This window comes from Melanotaenia boesemani, chromosome 22 (genome assembly GCF_017639745.1).
Source record: "Melanotaenia boesemani isolate fMelBoe1 chromosome 22, fMelBoe1.pri, whole genome shotgun sequence".
In the NCBI taxonomy this organism is placed as follows: Eukaryota; Metazoa; Chordata; class Actinopteri; order Atheriniformes; family Melanotaeniidae; genus Melanotaenia; species Melanotaenia boesemani.
Genome location: NC_055703.1, coordinates 11,033,024 through 11,052,780, shown reverse-complemented (window position 1 = coordinate 11,052,780; position 19,757 = coordinate 11,033,024). Strand labels below are relative to the sequence as shown.

Genomic DNA, 19,757 nt, shown 5'->3' with positions numbered 1-19,757 from the left:
TGTTATTGCTGCCACCTGCTGGAGTTTTGTAGTTTCCCCATTGTCCAATCTCCCCAGAAACTTTGATTAAACTCAGCTTCTGTAGAGAAGACATTTTAATAAGTAAAAAGCTGAATACTTACAGCCTTATAGCAGACCCTTTATGTCCATATCTAAAAAAATAAAATACAGTTTGAATCCTGGCTTATTCATTCATTATTCACTTTACAGTATATAATCACTACAACCTAGCAGTAGAAGTGTATTTTTCCTTGGACAAATAATCGACAGTAAACACACAACATAACTTGTTCAACCTTTATTTCTGTGCCCAACCATTCAAAATGACAGTATCAACTCTGATATATTTACAGTTAAAGAACACCAACTTTAGAATGTCAATAAATACAAAAACAAATGCAGTGGTACAACTCATACAAAAACAAAATGAGAAAATTAAGTCCTAAGAAGGAATCATTTGAATTGCAGATGGTTAATGCAAATAGAAAGAATTTGTTATAGAAGGAAGCTTGAGGGGAGACATTCCAAGCTCTTTTTCAACATTTAACTTTGAACTGTACAATGCACTACATCTGAACTCTAGCTGGAGGCTTAATCCACCTCTTCCATTCTGGATGTGTCATCATCCTCTTCCAGTGGAGGCATGTCCTCAGCAGGAGCAGAGGGGCTATCATCTGTTGTCATGTCATCTTCATCAATACCTGGAAGAAGACATTAGATGTTGCTCCAATTCATCCACTGGCTTATGCACTGACCAATTAAAGAAATATCTAGCTCAGAAATATAAGGAGAAGATGAGTTTTTAAACGTAGCCTCACTTACCGAGACCCAGTTTGATCATCCTGTAGATGCGGTTGGCGTGTGTTTGTGGATCTTCCAGTGTGAACCCTGAAGACAGCAGAGCAGTCTCAAACAGGAGGATGACCAGGTCCTTCACCGACTTGTCATTCTTGTCTGCCTCTGCTTTCTGCCTCAGTGTCTCCATGATGGGATGGTCAGGATTAATCTCTAGGTGTTTCTTAGCAGCCATGTATCCCATGGTGGAGTTATCCCTCAGTGCCTGGGCCTTCATGATCCTCTCCATGTTGGCTGTCCAACCATACGTGCTGGTGACGATGCAGCAGGGTGAGGAGACCAGGCGGTTGGAGACAGTGACCTACAGACAGGTGTGAAAATTAATATTGTTTTCTAGCAACATGAAGTTTAAAAACACCTAGTAGTTGGTTTCATTTCTCCATCTGCTCACCTTCTCCACCTTCTTCTCTAAGATATCCTTCATGATCTTGCAGAGGTTCTCAAACTGAGCCTTTTTCTCCTCCTGCTTCTTCTTCTCTTCCTCATCCTCAGGCAGCTCCAGGCCTTCTTTGGTTACTGAGACCAAGTTCTTTCCTTCAAACTCCTTTAGCTGCTGCACACAGTATTCATCAATGGGCTCAATCATGTAAATGACCTCTAGGCCAGCTTTGCGAAGGCGCTCCACAAAGGCAGAGTTTGCAACTTGGTCCTTAGTTTCACCTGAAAAAGACAAAGCAGTGTTGTCAAACATTCATGCATCAAGTTACTCCACTCATTGCTTTGCTTTACTGTAAATGTTGACAGTTTCAAGCTGCAAACCCTTCCTCACCAGTGATGTAGTAGATGTGCTTCTGGTTGTCTTTCATGCGTGTGACATAGTCCTTCAGGGAAACCATCTCATCGCCGGAGGCTGAGGTATAATATCTTAGCAGTTCTGACAGCTTCTTTCTGTTCTGGGAGTCCTCATGGATGCCAAGCTGAAAAATACAAGACAAACTGTCAGTGAAGTGCAGTTAAAACCAGCCATTAGTTCAGGGGGCATTTAAATCTTTTAACAGCTTAAAATTTCCCCCATATAGACCAGTGTAGCAGAAAGGCTTAAGTATGTTTAAAAATCACCATTAGTGGCCCCATTAGGCGTGCACTGCAAATGTAATTTAACAAAAGAACAGACGTTAGCTTTAAGCTGCTTTGGAAAATCTAATATTTCAGTTGCTTGCAAAATGACAAAACAAGCATTCAGATGCAAAACTAGAAACACTAATAGCCAACATATTTAAGAGATGTGGACGCCTACCTTGGTGTTCTTGGAGAACTGCTCGTAGAACTTCTTGTAGTTGTCCTTGTCCTCAGACAGCTCTGTGAACAGTTCCAGGCACTTCTTGACCAGGTTCTTGCGGATCACTTTCAGGATCTTGCTCTGCTGCAACATCTCTCTGGAGATGTTCAGAGGCAGATCTTCAGAGTCCACTACACCTCTGATGAAATCTGCGAGAGGGGGGAAAAACAAAGTGCATTTGTTCATGAGGGGCTGACTCAATTTTTTTATTAAAAGACTAATTCCATACTTTAATACTTACTGAGATACTCTGGGATGAGCTCGTCACAGTTGTCCATGATGAAGACCCTGCGAACATATAACTTAATGTTGTTCTTCTTCTTTTTGTTCTCAAAGAGGTCAAATGGAGCACGACGGGGCACGAAGAGCAGGGCACGGAATTCTAGCTGACCTTCAACTGAGAAATGCTGGAGGGAAAAACAACTTTATTCATTTATAGGCAACATTAAAGAATTTTAAAGTGCCTAAAATTGCTAATAGACACTTTTCTAAGCTTAATGAATCAAAACTACAACCAACCTTGACAGCCAGGTGGTCCTCCCAGTCATTTGTGAGACTCTTGTAGAACTCTCCATACTCTTCATTATTGATGTCATCTGGGTTGCGGGTCCACAGAGGTTTGGTCTTGTTCAGCTCCTCCTGATCAATGTACTTTTCCTTGATCTTCTTCTTCTTCTTCTTTTTGTCTGAACACTTGTCGTGGTCGTCGTGGTCGTCCTCCTCGTCTGAGCCAACATCCTCAATCTCAGGTTTGTCCTCATCCTTCTCCTCATCGTCTTTCTCTTTATCCTTCTCCTTCTCTTTCTCCTCCTCCTCTGCCTCGTCGTCACTCACCTCTTTGTCCCGTTCTTTCTCCACCTGACAAGTGGAAAAACGTCACAAGTCAAACTGAGCATGATTCCCAAATTTACTGCTTAAACTTCTTGCCTTCCTTCTCTTTAATTCAAAATCATAGTCTAACTTATATGTAATGATTTTGAATAAAGTCACTTACATAGAGTGTGATGGGGTAGCCGATGAACTGTGAGTGCTTCTTTACAATCTCTTTGACCCTCCTCTCCTCAAGGTATTCTGTCTGGTCTTCTTTCAAGTGCAGGATTACCTTAGTTCCACGCCCCAGTGGTTCAGCTGCACAAGAAAAAGAAAAGTCAATGCATGTTAAATATGCTAGATTACCAAATACTAGTGAGAGTAATGATAACAGCACTTACAATTATCAATTTTGACAGTGAATGAGCCTCCAGCAGAGGATTCCCAGGCATACTGTTCATCATCGTTGTGCTTTGTGATGACTGTCACCTTCTCAGCCACCAGATAGGCAGAGTAGAAACCCACACCGAACTGACCAATCATGGAGATGTCGGCTCCAGCCTGCAGAGCCTCCATAAATGCCTTGGTGCCCGACTTGGCGATCGTGCCCAGGTTGTTGATCAGGTCAGCTTTGGTCATTCCAATACCAGTATCAGTCAGAGTCAAGGTACGCTCCTCTTTATTAGGCTGGATTTCAATTTTGAGTTCCTTGCCAGAGTCAAGTTTGGAGGGGTCAGTGAGGCTTTCATAGCGGATTTTGTCCAGGGCCTGTTAAAACAGAAAATTCATTCAAATGTTTAGAAATAAAAACAATATATTTATTTTATCCAACAGTACTTCTCTTAAAAGACTACCAACATCTTTAATACAAGACTTAGGTGACAAACTTATACTAATACTATGGCAAACTTACATCTGAGGAGTTGGAGATAAGCTCCCTAAGGAAGATCTCTTTGTTGGAATAGAAAGTGTTGATGATCAGGGACATAAGCTGAGCAATCTCAGCCTGGAATGCAAAGGTCTCTGCCTCCTCCTCCATTGGTTGGTCATGTAGTTCAGGCATCTAGTAATAGACACAAATACAGACCTTAAGAATGAGCTGGTATACTTATATATTAAAAAAAAGAAATTATATTTTACAATCAAAATGTTCAATATTTAATGTTCAGTTACAGCGTTGTACAACTTACACATTGGTCTTTAAATACAATGCAGCGCAATGCCCCAGCATCAAACAGTGTGTTCTAGTTTCCTTTTATCCTGAGTCTTTAATATCATTAAACAGGCTTACTACCAGGTTCAGTCTTGATAGGCACTCAAGCCAAACCAATGACTTACATTAAGAGTGTTCATTCATGTGTCATTTTTAGTGAACACATGCACACGCCTTAAAATTGTTCATAATATGTGCTGTTATCCAATGAAAACATTTAACAGCAATTCATCTAATAAAATAGTGACGCATGCTTATTATGGCCGATTATGCAAGTAGTAAAGCTTGCAGCCAGCTGGGGTGACAGATTGTGCAGATCTTCACTACACTCCCTGTCTTTAAGCCATCTTCTGAAAGTGAGACTAAACTCACATGCTTTTACCTCCACATTGATCTTCATTGTGTGTGTCTCTGGGTATACACTTTTAACTCCCAGAAATTATATTTTTAATGTTTCAAGCCTAATATAAAATTAGTTACAATCGCTGCCATTCTGTCTTGTTTGCTTATTGGTTGTTCAGAGATCAGCACGTGGCATGAATTGCCAATTAGCGTCAGTAGAAATGCCTCCACCTGCCGGTTTTCGCACGTTTCTAGAAGGTTACCAGGATGCGAGAACTCTCTAGCAGCTTCCACGGGAAACGAAAGCCCCTCCTTCTCTGCCATCTGTGGATATTAAGTCAATGCCTTCCTAGTATCTCAAATCTTATATTGAGCCATACAGACAAGAATCCACAATATAAACTAATCCTGGGAGAGGTTAAATAGACGTTATTTCTCGCTGCTGGGTGCACCATGCAAGCTTCAAATATCCATGTGGCTGAAGGTTTGAACCATTTAAAACCGATAAAAAAAAGAAGAAAGAAACAGCAAATGCCTCCTAGCCACTTAGTAATATGCATACGTATAGTTAAAAAAAATTAAGGACACGAGATGAGAATATAAAGCAACACATGCATATTAAATGTTTTTAGATTTAAACGAAGTTAATGTATATCCAGTAAAACCTAGAAAATTGTCATTAACATACTGTCAGTTTCAACAGCAGCGTAATAACAGTTAAGCTATTATTTACAACTAATCTAATAACGTGTAGTTTATATAGATGTCTGTCATAATAACAAGCTCCATTTATTTACCTTGGTCCTCAATGAATTCTAAGAACAGGAATGAGACGAATAGCAGTCTCTCCTATTTCTCCGACTTCTCGCTTGTACTGTATCACACCGGCCAATAGCGCTCGTGCAGCTTTTGTACTCTCCCGGAGCGTTCGAGAAGGTCCTAACCGGAGCTTCCAGAACCGTCTGGAATGCTCCTCGCCACAGCTCGAAAATGGCCCATGACAGGCCCAGTGACCTGTCAATTATAGCGAGTGTACCGCCTCTCTGTCCTTCTTTGGGAAAAAGAGGGCGGGACTAACAGTGGTGGGCTTTCTCACTGAAGAGGACGTGGGAGCGAAAGCTAGAATGAACCATGAGGTATTCAGTGAAAATTCCAGAACATTGAATAAAATTAAGGAAGTTGGCGAAAAATATAAGTTACTTTTTTTATTATTGCGAGCTCTTACTTTCAGTTTCCCCTTCTTATAATTTGTAAGAACCATACAAAGTGATCAAATTAATCAAGAGACAGTGTATTTGTAAACATATTTTATTAAAAATTTGAATCCTTTACATATAAAAATGTAACTGTTACAAAAAGAGACATATCAAATCCCTCAGTGGCCTCTTTGTTAGTCTTAATGGTTTTGAGTTATTTTATATAAATAACTGAGACTTAATCCCTATTATGGCCTTTATTAAAGTTAACTTGTAGTGACAGGTAAATGACATTTAAGAATAGGACGTGTTAAATAAAATGCATTCTGAAAAGGAAATATAACTTACAAAAATAAAAATTAAGAAAGCTTGGAAAAGTCTAGCAAATATTTTAGTCAACTTCCTCCATTCTTGATGTGTCATCATCTCCTTCCAAGACTGGCATATCTTCATCAGCAGGCTGAGGGAGGTCTTCCACTGTAGAATCATCATCATCAATTCCTGTGAACAAGGATGCATATGTAAACAACCACTTTCACTTGTGACTGAACCATGTGTTGATTAAATCTGATCATTTTTATATTGATATAAAGAATATAACATACCAAGACCCAGTTTGATCATTCTATAGATGCGGTTGGCATGTGTCTGTGGGTCTTCCAGTGTGAATCCTGAGGACAGCAGGGCCGTCTCGAACAGGAGGATCACCAGGTCTTTCACTGCTTTGTCATTCTTGTCAGCTTCTGCTTTCTCCCTTAGAGTCTCAACGATAGGATGCAGGGGGTTGATTTCAAGGTGTTTCTTGGCTGTCATATAACCCAAGGTGGAGTTGTCTCTTAAGGCCTGAGACTTCATGATCCTTTCCATGTTGGCTGTCCAGCCATAGGTGCTGGTGACAATGCAGCAGGGGGAAGCAACCAAGCGGTTGGACACCACAACCTGTGGATGATTAAATTCAGTATTATGACACTGCTCAGTGCAACTTAATCAGTGTTATAAAACTGACTGACTTCTAGAATATAAAGATTACCTTTTCAATCTTTTTGTCAAGGATGTCCTTCATGATCTTGCAGAGGTTCTCAAATTTATTTTTCAGCTCCTCCTGCTTCTTCATCTCTTCCTCATCCTCAGGCAGCTCCAGACCTTCCTTGGTCACTGATACCAAGTTCTTGCCATCATACTCCTTCAGCTGCTGCACACAGTACTCATCAATGGGCTCAATCATGTAAATGACTTCCAGGCCGGCTTTGCGAAGGCGCTCCACAAATGCAGAGTTGGCCACCTGATCTTTGGTCTCGCCTGAAAGTTATTTTGATTTCATTTAATACCTTGTTGAATAAATAATTCTGAAGACAAAGCTTGAAAAATAAAGGAATAGAAATCAAATTGAAGAACTTTACCTGTGATGTAGTAGATGTGTTTCTGGTTGTCCTTCATGCGAGAAACGTAGTCTTTCAGGGAGACCATTTCATCTCCAGAGGCTGAGGTGTAGTAACGCAGCAGCTCAGACAGCTTCTTTCTGTTCTGTGAGTCTTCATGGATTCCAAGCTGAAGCATAAAATAAAGGGTTACTTAAATTTGACTGAAATAAAGCATTAATGACTAAGGTCTAGAACATTTACTCAGATGAATGACCTTGATGTTCTTGGAGAACTGCTCGTAGAACTTCTTGTAGTTGTCCTTGTCCTCAGACAGCTCTGTGAACAGTTCCAGGCACTTCTTAACCAGGTTCTTGCGGATCACCTTCAGAATTTTGCTCTGCTGCAACATCTCTCTGGAGATGTTCAGAGGCAGATCCTCAGAGTCAACCACGCCCTTGATGAAATCTGAAAAGAGAAGATTAACATTGTTCAAGTCTTCTGAAATAAGACAAACATGTTCCTAAAAGTACACCGCCTAATGATAAGGATTTATGAGAGTTAGATTGCAGAGTTTAAAAGCTATTAACACTTTAAAAGGCTTAAACTGGGTAATATCTATAAATAGGTAATATGTTAATAATGTGTTACTTACTGAGATATTCTGGAATCAGCTCCTCACAGTTGTCCATGATGAAAACTCTGCGCACGTAAAGTTTGATGTTGTTTCTCTTTTTCTTGTTTTCAAAGAGGTCAAATGCAGCTCTTCTGGGTACAAAAAGCAAGGCACGGAACTCCAGCTGACCTTCCACGGAAAAATGCTGCAGGTTCAAGATATATGCATGATTTTGTTAGCCACATAGGGATATAGAGTAACGAAGCATGAGGATAAAGAGGCGTCAGTTTTTTTGTATGCTTTTCATCAGTAGCTCACCTTGACGGCCAGGTGGTCCTCCCAGTCATTGGTGAGGCTCTTGTAGAATTCTCCATACTCTTCATTGGTGATGTCGTCTGGGTTACGGGTCCAGATGGGCTTGGTCTTGTTAAGCTCCTGAGCATCAATGTACTTTTCCTTGACCTTCTTCTTCCTCTTGTTTTTGCCTTCCTTCGTGTCTTCATCCTCATCCGAGCCAACATCCTCAATCTTTGGCTTGTCCTTGTTCTCAGCGGCGTCTTTCTCAACTACTTCTTCCTTCTCTCCCTCATCGAGGTCCACTTCTTTCTCTCTCGTCTTTTCCACCTTAAATATACAAAAGGGAATATTTGCTTTATTTTGTCGTTACCAATGTTCAAGTTGTCATTTTTTAGGTTTTAATATGGATGATGATCATTTTTCCTATGCAAGGAACTTACAAAAAGTGTGATGGGATAACCAATGAACTGTGAGTGCTTCTTCACAACTTCCTTAATGCGCTTCTCCTCACAGTATTCTGTCTGATCTTCTTTCAGGTGAAGGATCACTTTCGTGCCTCTGCCAATGGACTCTCCTGAAATTAATAATCAAATCAGCAATGAGAGCAGTGCTGGATCATGAATCAAACTGTAATTATCATGCAAATTATTGCATCAAGCAATGCATCATGTGAAAACAATAAAACGTACCACTGTCAGGTCTGACTGTGAATGAGCCTCCAGCTGCAGACTCCCACACGTACTGTTCATCATCGTTGTGCTTTGTGATGACTGTCACCTTCTCAGCCACCAGATAGGCAGAGTAGAAACCCACACCAAACTGACCAATCATGGAGATGTCGGCTCCAGCCTGCAGAGCCTCCATGAAAGCCTTGGTACCGGACTTGGCGATAGTGCCCAGGTTGTTGATCAGGTCAGCTTTGGTCATGCCGATACCCGTGTCAATGATTGTGAGGGTGCGAGCATGCAGGTCGGGTGTGAGCTCAATCTTCAGCTCTTTGCAGGACTCCAGCCTGCTGGGATCTGTTAGGCTTTCATATCTGATTTTGTCCAAGGCCTATCCAAATGAGAGAAATGTGTTAGAGTAGTGATGTTTGCATGCATGTAGGGGATGTTCCTTAAAAGTGAAGGTCACATTTTTTTTTTATTATTTTACTTACATCTGAGGAGTTTGAGATGAGCTCTCTAAGGAAGATCTCTTTATTTGAGTAGAAAGTGTTAATAATAAGGGACATAAGCTGAGCAATCTCAGCCTGGAAAGCAAAGGTCTCCGTTTCCTCCTCCATAACATGTCCTGCACTCTCAGGCATCTGAAGGAAAGCAGATATCATGTATTAAAAATTTTTATTTTCACATTTACATTCTATAAAATCAAAATCAATATGTTCTTTGTATTTTATGTGTCTTTCCCCCTTGTTGTTAAATTCTAAATATCTTCTTCCTCCTTGTTAATGCAGCCACATGGCTCACACGAGGGGGCTAGTGCTGGTGGTAGATGAACACATGCTCCTTCTGTTCATCTGTCAATCAAATTCTCTTTGAAAAATGGGTGGAGTTCTGATCATTTTAACATGCCCAGTTTAAAATCCTTTTTCCTTGAAAACAATGCAGTGTGAAAGAAAAATGTAAAATGATTGAATGAGCAGTTAACAAATCTGTTTCCCTCAAATGATATCTCTAACTAAAATTTATAAAAGGTTTAATCCAAGTTAAAGTTGTGTCTTTCCTCATCTTTTTCTTTTTTAACTGATGCTCCCGTTTGAAAATGTGAACTTGCTTAATTTGTCGTTTTGTACCAATTTGTTGCCTTGCTCACCAGCCACAGCTGAGGGTCAGGGTCACCCTGTTCGCCATGTGCTTTATACATGTCAGTCTGACTGCGATACTAAAGATATAAAGACTTTTCAGCCAGTCCATAAGAAACTTGGACTGAAAAAAGGGAAATAGAAACACTTCCTTTGACGTAAAATTACTTAAGCTTGTAATAGTACAACCTATTGTCCAATAATTAATGTTGATATACAAAAAGATGGATTTATTTCAGGCTTACCTTATAAAATATTTGTCTTTATCACTTCTTGAAGTTAATCAAATGAATCGCAGAGGTAATCTTCTCTTCTTGAAGAGCTTCAAATGTGTGCTTTGCTGCTGCTCCTGTGGCAGTTAAGTCTCTTGGGTGCGTTCGAGTGAGTACCTTTTTACTCTATGCAGACCTCAGGACATGCCGCTGTCTTTTTATACTTAAGGGTGGGTTTCTCGAAGCTTTCCTTCAGAAACTTCCAGAACATACGTCCACTATACAGTAGTAAGGGGAGGCGTTAAGGAAAGGCCGGAAAGGGGGAGGTGAGCGTGGCACCAAAGCTCCAAAGTTAATGTGCCCATATAGGGCTGCAGAGTCACAAGGAGTGCCTGTCACTCACAACAAGAGCTTTCCTGATAGCTTGTCTGGCCATTAGGCCCCCCACACTTTGCCTGCAAGCGCTACAGCTGTGCATGGCTTTTGCAATCACCTGCTGCTATGTCTCTGCCATGAACTCACACACACTTCAGCAGGCCTAAGCCCTTTTTCTGGAATGCAAGATTTAGCTTATTTTGAGCAGCTGGACTGACCACTGCAAGTCGTTTATTGTGGCCCTCAGAGAGGCCTTATATGCCCTCAAAATCATTGAGTCTGTTAAGAATTATATTTTGACTTTAATTATAGCTTTTTTTTTGTAAGAGATTAGGTTAGAAATGTTCTAGATCTTTCTGGTGCATCTCATGGCTTTCATTGGTGGATGGAGCATGGAGCTGCACATAAAATCAGTTTAAAATCCAAACAGATAAAATAATGTATTGTTTTTCAATTTTAGCTTTTTTTTTAAAAGGCATGTACCTTTTCCCTGCCTCAGTGATCAAAGGAAACATGAGGAATGATATAACTTTACAGTATATGTTTCTAATTAGTGTCTACAGTCCCATAATTATAAAGTTATAACTTGTTTATATCTGCAGCAATTTAGATTAAAACATATTTTACAACCTAAAAATACATTGCAATAATGTAACTGGGAGGATATGAATATAAATCAGACTAGCACTAGATGCAGAGCACAAACTACTGACATTAATTGTGTATTTGAAACATGAATGGTTTTCAAATTGTGACTGTCAGTGTTTGAACCAGTGAAAGTGAGGTTCTAACACACTGATAGAAGAGGACTCCTAGAAGTCCTCTGCTAAATTGACATATAACATGTGAACTGTACACATCTTTCATTGATAAGATGTCATGAGGGTCACGAGAGAGGTATAAACTCACTTTATTAAGCTTGTAAAATACAGCAACAGTTTTATAAAAGTATAAAAATCCTAATTTAAACTTTGTATTATAGAGGATTAGAATTCTCTAGTCCATTGTAGGCTTTAATGGCATGATCGGACCAGCGGATGGCAGTATATTCCACTTTCAACTATTTTGTTATGTAATCTCAACGTTTCCAGCTGATAGGAGACGCTACTAGAAGCTGGCCATGTCCCCAAGAAACACCAAGCACTGTCGCAATCACTGTAAGATGATATTTTATAAAATGGGGAAGCCAGGTTCCCAATCTTTTAAATATTTTTGCTGAATAAACTGTGTGCTTTTGAGACTCAAAAAGTGTCACAGAGATAGATGTTTCTGGAATGTAGTGCTGGAAAGTGTGAGTGTATTTATCCTTGGGTGGTTCTTAAATTAATTACAGAACTCCTCGTGGTTTGCAGTCTGGGTCCTCAGTCTCTGTAGGAGAACTTTCTAGCTTCTATGAGCTACATGGATTATTATACTTGGTCCCAGTAGGCTAAGAGGATTTTATAACAAGAAATGATGTACTTTGTGCATAAGGGTGAGAGATCATATTTCTTTTTCTGGTTTATGTACTTATTTTTAGTGTAAAGAGGAAATGATACATTCAGTAACTGTAATTTTTTTTACTCTAAATATAAAGCATAGGCTCTGTGTATTATTATCTAATTGTGACTCAGTAGCACTTTTAATTCTTATTTCCGGTCTAGTACAAGTAAATGTATCAAAATGTATTAAATGTATCAGCAAAATTATTTTTGCATGATTTCAAAATGTTTAACTATGCGTATACATAAGGCATTATCGCGTCCCCCTCGTATGTCCTTTCACGTTACTCTGTTTTTAGTCTTGTCTCTATAAATCCTAGCACGCATGGATAGTTGGCTTCAACAATTCAGCGCATGCGCAGTTCGTAACATCCGGGGATGGGACAAGGATGAACGCCAATTTCCAAGATGGCGGCGGAGGGAGGAGGGAAGGAGATGAACGAAATTAAAACTCAGTTCACAACACGAGAAGGCGTCTACAAACTCCTCACTCACTCCGAATATAGCCGCCCAAACAGGGTGCCTTTTAATTCCCAGGGTTCCAACCCCGTCAAGGTCTCCTTCGTCAATGTAAACGACCAGTCCGGCAACGGCGATAGGATCTGTTTCAATGTGGGCCGGGAACTGTACTTTTATATCTACAAAGGCGTGAGAAAGGTAAACAAAACTGACAGCGGAGACAGAGTGGTTCCTACCCGGGAGCAGCCCATTGCTTGGGCATCTTATAATGTGTTGCACCCCGGCTGTCAAGTTTCTTAGCTGCTGTCACTAAAGTGCGCAGGTTGTCAACCTAAGGCCATGTAGCAGACCCAGCTAAGTTAGGGACTAATTAGCATTCTTGGCTAACATCGTCACAGTTGTTTTTGCTCGATGAAGACTCTTCATAGTCCGCTAGATGTTTGACTTTTCCGTAAAGAGTTATGACACGAGATTTCACATAAACTGGCAGAGACAAGAAAGTGCTTGACATATCATATGGTGTTTGTTTATCTCTTAGTTACATGGCAATGCAACTCTTGTTCTTAGAGCGAGTAGCAAGTTGTCCTAACCAGCAGAGGCGAAATCACTATTCCCATGTGAGATCTAGCTAAGTGTTATTAATCTAAGCCACTGGACTGGAAGTGAAGGGATTTGTTACTCACAGTGTAATGATGTGTATACTTTACTGTCAGAGTTTGGATGCGATGCAATGTGAGCTACTGTTTGGTTGCATACCGTCAGTTTGGTCTTGAAAATTAGGGACTGTAGCTGTGACACAGGCGATGATGCTGATGATGCGTTTGTCCCTGGAAGAGCATCCAGTGGCAGGCAAGCTTCCCAGTAAGAACTCTTAATGCTTTTCTGTTGTAATTTGCTAATGAGTGTAATAATACACCAGCGGCTATTTAAAATATAGAAATTCAAATGATCTATGGTGTAAACAGAGCATCTGATTTTAGACTACTCAGAATGAATATACTCATGTTAGCTGAGTGTTCTTTTGATTTTAGATTCAAATGATAATGTGTTGGAGTTTTACGTAGGTGTCATAGTTTGGCCTCTTATATTGGTTTTCAGAGTATTTTTCCACGAAGCACAACAACAGCATTGGTTTTGCTTCAGTTTTAAACAGATGCAACTTTATTACTTATAGTAGTACAGACAAATTATCCTAAAGATCTCATTTGAGATGCTAAACTGATTTATTCTTTCATTTACTTACAACACAGGCAGTTCCTGTCAAAGACATTTTAAATGCTACAGATAAAACCATACGTTTTCCAATCAATCCTCTAACGCCTGATGCAAAATATAGGTATACTAGTTTTAATGTTTAGAGGTGGTGTTTCAGGTTTTTAAGAGGTGGATGGAAGACCTTTTGAGCAGCCTTGCAGACAAATTAGGGACAGTGATTTTAGCCAGTTAAGTACTTATGGCTGACGGTGTGTGATGGAAAAGAAAATAAATTTCAGTTTTTTAATATAATTTAAGACAGATCTTTTTTCAGAACTGTTTTCCACCTGCAGTGTTTAAAGCTGTTCTACTGACCAAAAAACAAGGAAAAAGAAAAACTCATGCTGCTTCATGAAAGTCACAGCAGGACAGTATAGGTGTTATTCATGCTGGATGATTGTTGCACACTCCATGGATAACCCACTTATAATAGAGGGAGGGGACATCTTAACTTATCTACAGAGTCAAACTGCAGTGCATGGAAGAATCCAGACCCAGCTTGTTTAATGTTTTAGGTCATTACTGTTGTCTGAATATTTATTAATTAGTTGAACTAGCTTTTAAAAAATAGCAATCATTTGTAGTTGCAGAAACAACAAACTTTCTCTCTTGACCCTTTGCAAAGCATTAAGCTGCCAGAAATGTCTAATTTTTCCAAATTACACTTCCTCTATTTCTAGCTAATAATGTCTACAAGCTGCAACAAATAATTTGTTTTTCATCAGTAAAATGCTATGAAAAAAAACATACTAAAACTTTTAAATCTTTATATTATGTTTATATTTATCATTGTAGGCTGCTGATCTTAGCAAGCCCATAGACAAGAGGATATACAAAGGAACGCAGCCTACATGTCACGATTTTAACCCCCTCACAGCGACGGCAGAAAGTGTCTCCCTGCTAGTGGGCTTCTCAGCAGGCCAGGTGCAACTCATAGACCCAATCAAGAAGGAAACCAGCAAACTCTTCAATGAGGAGGTGGGTTCCAGTCAACATCACTTTAAAGAAAGCCAACTTGCATCTTTTGAAACAGACTAGATATTTAATCGTTTTTGCATTGCATTAGTTTTTCTCAATTTCTTTCCTGCCTCTCCTTCCAGAGACTTATTGACAAGTCCAGAGTTACATGTGTACGATGGGTTCCTGGTTCAGAAAGCCTCTTTCTTGTGGCTCACTCCAGTGGCAGCATGTACTTGTACAACGTCGAAAACACCTGTGGCACCACGGCACCCCAATATCAGCTCCTCAAGCAGGGAGAAAACTATGCCGTGCATACATGCAAGAGCAAGACGGCCCGTAACCCGCTGCTGCGCTGGACGGTCGGTGAAGGGGCGCTCAATGAGTTTGCTTTCTCCCCGGATGGCAAGTTCCTGGCTTGTGCAAGCCAAGATGGCTTCCTGCGAGTTTTCGGCTTTGATGCTGCAGAGCTCCACGGAACGATGAAGAGCTACTTTGGTGGCTTACTGTGCGTGTGCTGGAGCCCAGATGGACGGTATATTGTGGCAGGAGGGGAGGACGACCTGGTGTCTGTGTGGTCGTTTCTGGACTGCAGAGTCATTGCTCGGGGGCATGGTCACAAATCATGGGTGAGTGTGGTGGCATTCGACCACTGCACTACCAGTGTTGAGGGTGGTGACCCCCCTGCTGAGTTCAGTGGCAGTGATGAGGACTTCCATGAGCAGATTCATTTTGGAGCGGGCAGAGACAGAGCAAACAGCTCTCACTCCCGCCTTTCTAAGAGAAACTCTACAGACAGTCGACCTGTCAGTGTGACCTACAGATTTGGCTCAGTGGGACAGGATACTCAGCTGTGTCTGTGGGATCTTACAGAAGACATTCTCTTTCCTCACCTTCCATTATCACGAACTAGGACTCACACTAATGTTGCCACAAACCCTCAAGGCACTGGACAAACTACAACTACAGTATCCATCACCACCAATTCCAGTGGAACCAATGGTAAAGACAGCGCAAGCAATAGTAGCACTAGTGGCGACCCTGCAAACTCCCTCCCTGGCAGCCTGCCTCGGTCCAACAGCCTGCCTCACACTTCCAACCCAGCAGGGGGTAGCACCCCCAACAGCCACACAGGCAGCAGCAGTAACAGCAACAGCAGCAGCACCAAGGGCAACAGCATCATCGACAGCGCTTTCATCACCACCAGCGTCAGCAAGTTTGCCACACTGTCTTTGCACGACTCGCGCAAGGAGCGCCATGAGAAGGACCACAAGCGCAACCACAGCATGGGCCACATCAGCAGCAAGAGCAGCGATAAGCTGAACCAGCTCAGCTCGTCACGGACGGCAAAAGCTGAGGCAGCTAAGACTCTGGGCACGACGTTGTGCCCACGCATGGAGGAAGTACCACTGCTAGAACCGTTGGTGTGCAAGAAGATCGCTCACGAAAGACTCACTGTGTTAATCTTTCTGGAGGACTGTCTGGTAACAGCTTGTCAGGAGGGTTTCATTTGCACATGGGCAAGGCCTGGGAAAGTGGTGAGTCGTGATACTGTCATGTAGACATTTTAAAATATTTACCAGGCAGAGGTTATAAATCTATATCGGGAACATTTAGCTGGTTAACACATCATCTCTGACATTAACCCTTAAAACTCCAGGGCCCTTTTTTGTAGCTATTTTTGGTCTGCCTGTCTTTTTTTTTTTTTTTTTTTTTATATAAAAATGCATGTAAAAGCTCAACCCATTTTAGCAGAGTGCAGATACAGACATTATTTTTTTCAGGACTGCCTCTGTTGTATGATTAAGAGGCTAAAATTATGCTATTGAGTGTATTAATAGATGTGGCACCATAAACAAAAGAGAAAAAACTGAATTTATTTATTACTAATAGTACTTTGTAGAAAAAACACACAGAATAACAGTACCCAGCCTTTTCTTATCAGTGTATCATTCTCTCAAGTCTAAGCTTTCAGGAGAAAACAATCTTTGCATTAAAACAAACACACAACAGACGTTTTACATATTTACACTTTTTCCTCCAAGTATTTTTTTATTTTTTTATTTTTTTTGCTATTTACAGTTATTTATGTTACTATTTACCTACTATACTCACAGAACTAACTCCACCTCAGCCTATTTTTTTTTCCCACCACCATGTGTCAAAAACTTCTTCTCTTTAATCCAGATCATTATTTTTTTTCCTTTCATACAGACATATTATCCTTTGTTGATCTTTAGCTGCTTCTAATTGTACAGTATTTCAATTTAAGCTATCTTAATTGTTCACAAGTTTGGCAGAAATTGGCTCTATTATAATTTCCAGGTCAAAATAGAGATGATGGCAGTCTATTTATTTATTTTTTTTAATGATGAAAATGTGATATTAATGGTGTTACTATGGATTACTCATTGTGGATTTACCATATTGAGTCTCCAAATAAACACTCATTTTGCAGCTGGATTGTAAACCTCCTGGTTAGGATATAAATGCCTGGATAACTCCCATAGATCACCTAAAGGGTAAATTATTGATCACAATTTACCCCACAAGGTTGCACACTACCGTTCCTGAGAAATGGTTGCTATAGTGCTCAGGGGGCGCCGGTAATCTAGCAGAGTTTTAAGGGTTAATCCTAATGCCCTCACTGTTTTGCTTCTGGTACTGTATTCCTGTGTTCACCACGTCTGTTTCTCCACAGGGATTGCTATCATCTCAAAACAACCCAGCCAACTCTCCCAGTGGAACAGTGGTATAGCCCCAGTGCTGATGCTGCTAGCGGCTGCTCCGTGTATCAGAGACGAGGATGACTAATGGTCTGAGACCGAGTCCCTGCAGCGCGTCTTCACATGCTCTCACACACCACGTGACATTCGGTGTCACCGTCATCCTCATGGCTGCAGCCACCCAGTCGTCGTCTTTGTGTTACTGCTCATTTTAAGACAACAGATTTTGGCCAAGCCAGGGTTAGAAACAAAACTCTTCTTCATGCGGGTGCTATTGGAAGAAAGAGGGCAAGCTTTAAATAATTCAGGAGGTAGGTGAGAGGGTTTGACTGGCTCAGTTATGTGTTTGGTCATATCAAATTGTGTCTAGTCTAAAGAAAAAAAAAACTAAATAAACTATTACCCAATCTCTTGTGCCTGTAGATCTTCAGAGACTAGACACAGTGTAGTGATGATACCTCAACCTAACCTTGCGTATGGACTCAGTTCAACACCTTGTGTTCTCATGTATTCACTGATAAAAGGGATAAAGATGAGGGATTGTTCTGGAGCAGCAGCATCTCCCCAACACCAAGTCTTTCTTCTCGTTCCCATCTCATGTGCAACCACATGCAGACAAGATTAAAAGTCCTCAATCGTTGGCTCAAGAGAAGCTTCACTTAGAAATGTTAGGATCTGAGGTATCACACTTGAATTTTGCACATATTTTTTTTCCTATTTTTTTTTTTTTTTTTCTCCCCCTTTTAAATTCATGGCGGCGCAAAAGAAGTAAAAGATTTTGACGTCAGCTTTGGAAGCACTTGCTGGGGGGAACGGCTCGTTCTTGCTCTCGGTCTCTACGCTGGATGCTGCAGTCATAGTTTTTTATATGAAAATTGTTTGCACTTAAAAAAAAGTTTGGGGAGAATGGCTTTACATTTTTGGAGTGTGTCAGGAGTCCTTGACAAGGTGTGTGTGTGTGTGTGTATAAAATAGAGAAAAAAAACCTTTGTATCTATTGAACATTTATTTTAATATTGTTTCTGATTAAATGGGCTCTGTAATATATGTAAATATTGTACTTTGATGATTTAAGGGTGAAATTATTACATTATGACATTAGTTCAAAGATTTTCATTTCAGAAAATAGTGATATTTCTAATACAGAAAGTCAAATATTAAAATGAATCTTGAATATGCAGATGATCATGTTTCTTTCTCCTGTATATAAAGAGAATTCAGGTGTATTTTTATTAATGAAACATTTGGTATAGAAATGTCGGGATCCTCTTATCTAACAGATAGTGCTGAATGCAAGCCAGCCTGTCTATGCAGGTTCCAGGCACAGATGCAGCCATCACTCCAAGCTCAGGTAAACCACAGGAAGACTAACGCAGGCAGAATATCCCCCCACTCAGCCCACGTAGGCTTTTACCCAATCCTGCAACATGCTTATAAATTCACACAAACACGTCTTACAAATGTGTTCTTCAGGCAGGGCTGAAATCTCTCAATTCCTGTTATTGCGAGTTAAGATTCCTGAACCTGTGAACAAACTTGACACTGTGTTGATTTCTAACTGACTGAATGTCGGCACTAGATGGCGCTGTGGGTGCTTGAGATGAGGGTGTTTATCAAGCACCCACACAGGACTGAGGAGGGTTTTTTTTCCTTCATGTGACACCTATTAAAACACCTTTGACAGAAACGTGTTACATTTGTGTTTACTGTTTATTCACCACATGAGACCGTGCCTCCATGTAGCCCTGACAATGGGGCACTTTGTAATTTATTTTCAAGCTTTACCTCTAGAGCAGGGGGTGTGCAACTCAGTTTAGGGGCCACATTTTATATTGAATGGGCCAGACCAGTAAAATAATAGCAAAATAACCTATAAATAATGTAAATTCCCATTTATTTTCCCTTGTTTTCGTGCAAAGAAATACAAGTACATTATTAAATGTTAACATTTAATGAATTATCCTTTTATCTTTAGCTTCACAGAAAAGGAAATTCACCACAACCCAAAGTAATGAGATTTGGACCTCTGGATGAACAATACATGCATGCGTCTCTTTAGGCTTCATTTTGAATCAATCCGTTCATGGAGAAAATAATCATTAATTGTGGTAGGATGGCTCATAATAAGCTCCATCTCATTCAGCTGCCTAAGTAACTTTCTTTTAGTGTAATGCATAAGTAATAACAAATAATGCTTTTTTTTATTATTATTACTTGCTGTTCTTTCCCTTGATTCTAAGTAGCTGCAGAAATCTTGTACCTCTGGGTTTCTGATAATCATTATGGACCTTAAAGAGTTAATAACCTCAATTTATCTCATCTCAGTTTACACGTATGTTTTCTTGTTTATTTAAATTGCTTGACCTATCTTTTACAAATCCATAAAAAATGAATAACTGATAAATCTCCAATGAAAACATAATCATATTGACCCCATTAGTACGTGCTAATTCTAGCCCAGCTGAAATGGAAAATTAAACAATCTAACTCAATTGTTGAAGCTTCACAGATATGAAATAAAGG

The 19,757-nt window shown here is 40.2% G+C and overlaps 3 protein-coding genes across 4 annotated transcripts; 1 reads left to right on the top strand and 2 right to left on the bottom strand.

The window, feature by feature from the left end:
• Window positions 1-283: 283 nt before the first annotated feature.
• Window positions 284-5,454, bottom strand: hsp90aa1.2 (heat shock protein 90, alpha (cytosolic), class A member 1, tandem duplicate 2). The gene is made up of 11 exons (XM_041976074.1): window positions 5,297-5,454; window positions 3,858-4,007; window positions 3,346-3,712; window positions 3,129-3,262; window positions 2,654-2,992; window positions 2,376-2,541; window positions 2,093-2,283; window positions 1,625-1,772; window positions 1,247-1,515; window positions 823-1,156; window positions 284-701 (listed from the first exon to the last, which is right to left on the bottom strand). The coding sequence occupies exons 2-11, from the start codon at window positions 4,005-4,007 to the stop codon at window positions 592-594; spliced, it is 2,208 nt and encodes a 735-aa protein (XP_041832008.1). The 5' UTR covers window positions 5,297-5,454; the 3' UTR covers window positions 284-591.
• A 345-nt stretch (window positions 5,455-5,799) lies between these two features.
• hsp90aa1.1 (heat shock protein 90, alpha (cytosolic), class A member 1, tandem duplicate 1) lies at window positions 5,800-13,169 on the bottom strand. 2 transcript variants are annotated; one of them, XM_041976076.1, is made up of 12 exons: window positions 12,981-13,169; window positions 10,016-10,119; window positions 9,126-9,275; window positions 8,656-9,022; window positions 8,407-8,540; window positions 7,988-8,293; window positions 7,709-7,874; window positions 7,331-7,521; window positions 7,096-7,243; window positions 6,726-6,994; window positions 6,301-6,634; window positions 5,800-6,196 (listed from the first exon to the last, which is right to left on the bottom strand). In XM_041976076.1, exons 3-12 carry the CDS (start codon window positions 9,273-9,275, stop codon window positions 6,087-6,089), a joined length of 2,175 nt encoding a protein of 724 aa, XP_041832010.1. In that variant the 5' UTR covers window positions 10,016-10,119; window positions 12,981-13,169; the 3' UTR covers window positions 5,800-6,086. The 2 variants fall into 2 exon arrangements, with proteins under 2 accessions (XP_041832010.1, XP_041832009.1); XM_041976075.1 differs by lacking the exon at window positions 12,981-13,169 and having other exon boundaries at window positions 10,016-10,206.
• wdr20b (WD repeat domain 20b) lies at window positions 12,196-18,925 on the top strand. Its single transcript, XM_041976078.1, has 4 exons — window positions 12,196-12,495; window positions 14,347-14,529; window positions 14,652-16,046; window positions 17,210-18,925. Exons 1-4 carry the CDS (start codon window positions 12,247-12,249, stop codon window positions 17,264-17,266), a joined length of 1,884 nt encoding a protein of 627 aa, XP_041832012.1. The 5' UTR covers window positions 12,196-12,246; the 3' UTR covers window positions 17,267-18,925.
• Window positions 18,926-19,757: the final 832 nt, after the last annotated feature.